General features: G+C 40.7%; 1 protein-coding gene across 6 annotated transcripts in view; it reads right to left on the bottom strand.

Annotated features, from left to right (window-relative positions):
• Positions 1 to 363: 363 nt before the first annotated feature.
• Positions 364 to 7,821, bottom strand: part of LRCH3 (leucine rich repeats and calponin homology domain containing 3) — a 57,901-nt gene continuing 50,443 nt past the window's right edge. For 5 of the 6 annotated variants that reach the window (XM_077785701.1, XM_077785703.1, XM_077785700.1 and 2 more), the window contains 2 exons: positions 7,022 to 7,099; positions 2,370 to 4,746 (listed from right to left, as the gene is read on the bottom strand). In XM_077785701.1, the coding sequence (XP_077641827.1) occupies positions 4,546 to 4,746; positions 7,022 to 7,099 (279 nt within the window). In that variant the 3' untranslated portion in view covers positions 2,370 to 4,545. Of the gene's footprint in view, positions 1,769 to 2,369; positions 4,747 to 7,021; positions 7,100 to 7,821 lie in introns of those variants that run through there. The other variant, XM_021544481.2, reaches the window with a different exon arrangement.

The following is a 7,821-nucleotide window of genomic DNA, read 5'->3' as shown; positions in this document are numbered from 1 at the left end:
AACAATCACCACAATGGGCCTTGAAAGAAATACATGAAGCAAAACAAAATGGAAACAAAACTGCAAATCAAAAGGGGGAAAATGCAGCTAAGACCAGTCCTTGGCAACTCCCACAGCAAGTTTTACTTCTGCAAAAATGACTTTTAGCTATTTTGTTCCCATTTCTTCTTCCTTTATCTGCATAAAATCCTCTCAGTGTATTTTGCTTCAAATAGATCCCAGACAGACTATGGCTGATGCCTGGAGTTGCTTTCAGAACATATACCATATATTAGTAGCATAACGGTCAGGGTTGCTTTGAATTGGGCAACACCTGACAAAGGAACAGCATAAGTGGAAACTGGATTTTGTGAGGCCTTTTTTTTTGGGGGGGGGAGGGGGGGAAGAATTGTTAATTGATCTGGTCGTGAACTTGGCCTTGTCACTAGGACTAGGGCATATAGACCTGTTTTTATTTTGCACATCAGCTTTCAAGGAAAACACAGAACTTGTCAACAGCCTCTCCCACTTCTGCACAGTGAAATTCCATTATTATGTTAAGGAAAGAGGAATGAAGTGATAGCAGTTCTGTAAAACCAGCACATCTCTCTGTGTAAACTCCAACTCATAAAGGGCATTATTGAAAGCCTTGTCTAACCCTTCAGCGCTGCCTTGGCACAGATGCTGCCCTGGCAACACCCAGCCCACTTGGGGAACTTGAGAACTGTGCTTTTAACACGATCCATTCTGTGCCTGCAGGGGATGCTTCAGCCCCTCATAAATCTCTTAGCTGGTAGGGTTTCTAATGACCAGCAGCGCAGGGACGCTGCTCCCACTGCAGGGAAATGCAGGGATTCTGTGATCCCACAAAACCACCAGAAGGAAATGTGAGGACAGGGGCAATCTCCCTCCACTGCTGTTTGAAAAGTGGTCAGATAAAGACATTTTAAAACCCAAACAGAAAGTGAACCCAGCAAAAATGCTGATGGGATTAATCCCACTTGAACAGATCTCACTTAGTATCTTTTACTAAGGTGTTTCTGGCAGAGAAAACATGCAGTAATTTTTCCATTGGGAAAACTGGTTTTTTTCTTCAACTTTTAGTCATGAGGACCTGCCAAGGCAAGTGACAGCTGTGTGAGGTTTGACCCTGTTATCAAACACTGCAGGTTAAGATTGTGTGATGCAATTAAAAAAATATTATAATAGAAATAGCCATTCTTTGGAGTCAAAGAAACTCCATTTCTTTGCACCCTTGGGTAAGGAAATAAATTTAATTCCCTGTGTGCCCACTGCATCAACACCCTTTTTTTTACAAATTCCCCTAGGAATTGCTTTCCAGACTCTAAACCCATTTCTTCATCCTGCAGGGTCCATTTCTACAGCTGGCTCCAACAGACAGCTACTAGAATTCCCTGCCCTCCTCCCACTGAACTCTCATTTTTTAAATAAGGGGCAAAAATATTGTTAATAAAAATGTTTCTGGAAACTGTTGTGATCTCCAAAAAAAATGGAGAAATGAAGTAAAACATTCCTGTCAGGAATCACGGAAACTCATTTCCTTAGAACAGAGCTCTGTGTGTTTGGATGCACTGCATGGGCAGTAAAGTCTTCAGGTCCTTCTGCTTAGCCAAGGTAACCCAAAAGGTCCCGGAGGTCTTTACACAGCAGACAAGTGGTGAAGTGGCTGCTGCTTTGGGGGTGCCAGCTCCAGGAGCGCCTGGACAGTCACAGCTACCTGTGTCAAACCCTTCTCTTCTAAAATATGCAGAGGCAAACATAATTGCTCCTGAATGGGGAACAAAACAAAGACAAAAACAAAATGGATGAAAACCACTCAACTGAAAAGAAAAAAAAAATTAAGCAAAAGGTGACTAAAATATGAAATGTTATGGACAGGCAGCACACAAACACAGAGGTAGGACATGAGATTTCTACTTGTGACAAAGGAACCATGACCTTGACTACTCAAGAAAGGTAGCCTTGGGCTAATCTCTTGTGTTCTTTTAATAGAAAATGGTATAAATAAGAATTTGAAAAAAGATCATGGGAGAAAGGGGGAATAGCAAATTGTTCTCCATCTCTGCCCACACTGAGATGGCAGCAGTTTATAAAATAGCCAAGGCAGATGAACTTGAGGAGGGGGTTGCTTCAATATGACCAATGTGCTATAACACAGAGCAGGAGAGGAACCACAGCTTCCTTCCCAAATCACACCTTTTGGAGAGTCCTCCTGGAACAAGCCTGTTCAGCTACAGCCATGAGGGAAGCCCTGCTGGGGAGCAGGGAATGAGTCACTACCACTCACTCACCTCCCCGAAGTGCCCCTGCTTTGTGGGTGGCCCCCAAAATCATCCTGAGGAGTAACAGTAATACACAACATGCAAAAAGAGGTTTCAAAGTGTTTATTAACAGTTGTGCTATTCTCAGTCTAAGATGTATTTAAAGCCTCATCCTACAGAAGTCCTTGGCACCTCCTGGCCATCCTCACTCCACAACAGACAGGGTACATGTCCAACAGTTCTCTGTATCCGCAGAAAACAACCCAAGTGTGTCCTTCCTATAGAGCTAGAGACTGTTCTTCATGTGTCATTTTCACACCAACTGGCATTTCTCTACTCCTTGAGTCTTTACTGATTTTTGAGGTTAAAGAAATCCTTCAGTACAAACAGTGGCAGCCAACACTCCTCCCTCAAAGCTCTGAGCAGAGAGAAAACGAGAGAAAACCCCAACTCCAATTCTCATAGAAAGCCATATGCTCAGGCTAAAATTCATTTTTCTTCCAGCAAATGTATATTACTTTGAAAAAAGTGTGCTTTTTGAGAAAATATTTGTAAACTTGAGTAAATATGCCTTATCTTTTTCTTATGTATGCAAACAGATAAGGGGGGAAAAGCTTTGGAATGACTCCATATCACAGACAGTAATGACAAACAAAATTTAAAAACTGGAAGGCACTGTTAGTGTAAAACCCCTTGCAGCTTTTATCACAGTGTTCATTAGAAGTTAAAAAACACAGGAAGTGAGTTCATTTTAGTTCATACCAGTAAGCAGTGCAAAAATAGCTTACTTAAAAGTAAAGCAATCTCCCCCTGTCAAAAGTCCCTTCTTTATTTAGTGATGTTTGGCTTGGACAGAACACTTTGTGTGACTTGGACAGAAGACAGCAGCTCTTACTTGCTCCTTTGATAAAAACTCACTTCACGGTACAAGAGCTTGTGAGACCCATATACACAGAAACATTTTTATTGGTAGTGATCACATTTGCAACTGAACTCCTGTGTACCTTAAACTGTGCTTCAGAGGTGTTCCAGGATATGGCTGGAATACCAACACCACTTGCACTGGACTTCCAAGCCATTTACTGCAGTTGCAGATATAACAAAATTTATTGAAGATACATTTGGAACAGCCATTTCCTGAACACTTACCTGTCTCTGGTCTCTGAGCAGAGCTCCCTGAATGGATCTCCACTCTGAGGAGACATGGTCTGTTACACACATGGGGAGTGCCCTGAAGTTCTGAGGTGTCCCTGAGACATTAAAGCATTAAAGCACCAGGATGCTTTCCCTGGGGAGGGAAAGGCTGTGAAGCTTTATGGAAGACTACCTGAGTTTTGTAAAACAGTGAAGAGTGCTTGTGCAGCTGGGCCTTTTGCTTGTGCAACTGCATGATGCAAGTGTTTCTGAAAATGACAGTATAAGAGGAAGATGGGAATAAGCATGGAACAAGCTAGGGTTGGAGTGCCCAAGATCAAGGGACAATTCAACAAGTTTTTGGTAAGTCTTATCCAGATCACAGTAAAATGCTATGACATTCTGTAGCACCTGACAGGATCATAAAGATTTTTCTTTCTGTGCTAGAAAAATTTTCTCTTAAAGCTGCTGAAGAGCTTAATTTCTCTGAAATGTTTCTGCTTGAACTGTTATAAAGTTCAAGTAGCTCAGGATTCATTAACAGTTGTTTTAAAAATCCTGACTCCAAGTAATACAACAGTCTATAAATTTAAGAAATCAAATGCTCTTAGGAGCAAGATAAGGACTGGGGGTCAAAAACCAAACAGTTAGGAAGTTCTGTGCATGACACCAGACCATGTCTCCTAAGACTGTGAGATCACATCAAGAATATTGACATTGAAAAAAATACTTCACATTGTTTAACATTTTTCATCAGATAATCCTCAAGCAATTTACCAAATTGGTTGCATTTCCCATTATACAGATGGGGGAACAGAGGCACAAACTGACACTGCAGTTTTCACTACACCACTGGTCAGCAGACTACAGCATGCACCACATGTCCTGACCTCAGCCCTCGCTGGAGCCCAGGGACAGCACCTCCTCCCTTGGAAAGCATTTCATCTGCTCAACATGACACAGCAAATACAAATGGGAATTGGGTCATGGATGGTGGTGTGGGTGCACCAATGTGTTTGTACATTGTACTTGTCACCTCTGTCCCATCTGTGGGAAACAAAGCACTTCATACACACAGTCTTGGCAAAGGCCAGAATCTGTTCCCAAGCACTGGAGTGATGGAGGGAGGAAGCAGCACCACTATCCTTCACTAGAGAAAAAAGACCCAGCGATAGAACATACAGAGCGTTAGCATTAGAGTACAGTAAAACACCACAAAGCCCCAGAGCTGAACGGAAAGGGACACAAGACTGGATTCTTCTGAATCTGTCCCCAGGGAAAGAAGAGTCTCAACTGTTCTTTTAACGCTGAGGTTTAGCTGGAGAATGTCAGAAGGGGAACAAAGATTGTCCTGTCCAGAGTGTGTGAGCAGGAAGGGAAAACAGACAGAAAAAAAAAGGTCAGTCAGTTAGCCATAGCAACATCCATGAAGCAGTTATCAGACATCTCAGATACAACCCACACATTTGAGAAGCACATCACAGCTGGTTAATTCTCACATAGAAATCTGCAAGACTCCCATTGCAAAGAACTCAATGTCAGTGTTTAGTGTTCAGTGAGGTGCCTGTCACCTCTCCAGCTCCAACATGTAATTATTCCTTGTTAAAAACAGCAGTTTACACAAGCCTTAGTGAAACCCATTTTTCTCCAGAAGTGAAGAGGTTACAGGTATCTGAGATGCTGCTGGTATTGAGTACTCACCAAAGTTTAGCCTCCACATGTAACTTAATGAAAACAGCAGGACAAGGAATAATTTATGTGTAACTGATGCTTGAATGCAGCATCCTGCAGAAATATCTATTACTAATTAGAGTTTAAGAGTTCTGTAACTATTCCCATTGTGTGTCTCTTGTCTCCCTTTCCCACAGGTAAATGCTAATAATCAGTGAAATCTAGATGCACGGATCAACCTGTTCAGCTGAGGGTTTCCTTTGATCCAAGGGCTTTAAAACAACCAAAGTCCTACAGAAATTGCTGCTCTGCTGTGGTGCCTGTAATTAGCCCTTTCTGAAAGTAGCCTTCCCCTTAAAAGGTAAGTATTCCTACATGGATCTACGCTTTCAGAAAGCCTATTATTTTTGTAATTAGAATGGAAATGAAATTAAAAACCTGCAGGCAACTTTTCAAGAAAAACATACCAGGCTGCCATGCCATTCTTACATAGAGGTATCTTATGTTCACATCTCAGTAGAGATGTAATGCAGACATGTGAGAAGAGCTTTGGAGTTCAGGGGGGGTATTTTACTAAGTTTTCCCAGAGAGAACCTCCTTGAACTCTTTCACATTAAAACAAAATATATGAGAAAAACAGGAGGGCCCTACACAGCAGGAATAGCAGATGGAGAAGCCTGGGTTTACAGGGGACTTTTTCTTGATTGGCCTTTGTGTTTGTTTGGTTTTGATTGTGGGTCATTCCAATGATCATCTTTGTACTACAATCCCATAAAAACTGTATCTTTGTACTTGAGGGAGCTATAAATAGGGAAGCTGGGATGGAATTGCACAATGCCCCAGATGAATTTATATTGTGCAGTTCTGCTGGGATTGAAAGTCCAAAGGTTTTTAGGGGACCAAAGCAGTGCAGGATCTCCCAGCATTAACAATCACTTACAACTCCTTAGCCCCTTCCAACAAGATTCACCACTGAGCCATGTGAAACTGCCAGACTGCTCAATAAATAAGTCATCCTAAAATCCCAGTGGCTCAAATGTCTCCAAGTGATCTGAAAACACCAGAAAATCCAGCATGACTGACTCAAGAATTGCCTTTAGATGTAGCTGGGAAATGAATCATGGGGTCTACTTCTCCCTTTCAGAATACAGAAGAAACCAGCACCTACAGCAAAAATACCAATGCTCAGCAATGTAAAAACCCAAATCAATTAGTGCACTGGAAGGGAAAATAGGAAAAATATAATATATTGAAACTATTTGTACTAAGAGACCCGCTGAATAAGACAAAGTGCAACAGACAGGACAGCATAAAACAGTATACTGGGACCAGCAGGATAAGATGGGCTATTTATTATGTGCCCACCTCCTAGATCTTACAAGTTTCAGAAGGGGACAAGGAAGACAGACTTCTACCATTGGTACGTAACAAAAGAAGTAGGAACTATGCAAAGACAGCTACCATCAGAGAAAGGCCAATAATTCTGTGACTTGTTGGTAAGACAGTAAAGACATTAATGTAAGAGAATTATTGGGAAGGAACATGAAAAGCTTTGGGATAAAGAAAATACACATGCAAACCACCATCCAGATTTTATCCCACTTTTAAGTTGTCACATACCTAATATTGAGAAAATGTAACTGGTCTTATAGAACCTGCCAGTTCTAAAGGCAGACTCAGAGTCCATCAGCTATTATGAATTTGATGCACAGTATTTAAGTGAATCTGTACTAAAATATAAAATCTATATACTACACTCTGATGTAGTATATATCTGGCTTAATTTTGCTCTGGAAGGCCATGCAAGGTAAGTCTGATCTATACTGCAGGACAGCTTGTACCTGAAACTTCTAATCATTTTGTTTTAATCCAATATTCCAAAGAGTGTTTTATTTTCTGAAGCACCAGGCAAAACTGCATCTGAAACATTATATCAGGTCATCAGAAATACATACCTGAGGCACTCCAATCCTTCTGCAAGCTTCTAAGAAATTCTCCACGTTTCGTCTGCATTTTGCCATTGTAAGTTTGGGCTGCAAAGAAGCAAAGGCATACAGTGTTCTTAACTGGCAAGGTTTTAAAAGATTTTAAATTTTATTTAAATAAAAGTCTTAATAAATCTCTTTGCCAAAAACACTGCACTGACATAAGCTCGTCTAATTCAAAGCAGGCTCTGCTGAAGTTTACTTTTCTTAGAAAACCATCCCAGTTTTCAAAGCTGTTTTATGAAAAGCTAAGTTATGAATGCTGGATGATTTAAAAAAAAAGACAGTTCTGAGCCCTGTGATATTTATATACACCGTGTTACATAAAAAACTGGCTAACACTTTTAGTGACTATAGTATAATAATTTAAAAAATGTCCTTTGCTGAAATGCACATCCATGGCTTCCATGCTGTGATTTCAGAGCAATTTCATGACATAAAGCAATCTAGAGTCTGTTTTGGATTACTATAATGCAGAACTATATAAATATCAAACCATACTTCAATTAACAAAGAGGTAAAAAAATAAAGGCTAGATGAAATAAAAAAATAATGTCAGCAAACTGGAAATGAAGCTTGCTACTTGTCAGCTTTTTGTAGATGGGTTTAACGGAGCTGTCTGAATTGCACTCACTGGCACTTTTTCAACTGAGGTTTTTTCTGCAGTCAGTTTTCACACCTCTTCAGACATACCACAGCACAGGCTCCATCTTGTTCCTGCTCTCAAAGCTTATTCTTTTCTGGTTCAAGAGACACAAGTTCCCTGCTCC

The sequence above is a fragment of the Lonchura striata genome, chromosome 10 (assembly GCF_046129695.1).
Source record: "Lonchura striata isolate bLonStr1 chromosome 10, bLonStr1.mat, whole genome shotgun sequence".
Classification (NCBI taxonomy): Eukaryota; Metazoa; Chordata; class Aves; order Passeriformes; family Estrildidae; genus Lonchura; species Lonchura striata.
Note: the sequence above shows the minus strand (reverse complement) of the source record. Positions and strands in the feature narration are given on the sequence as shown.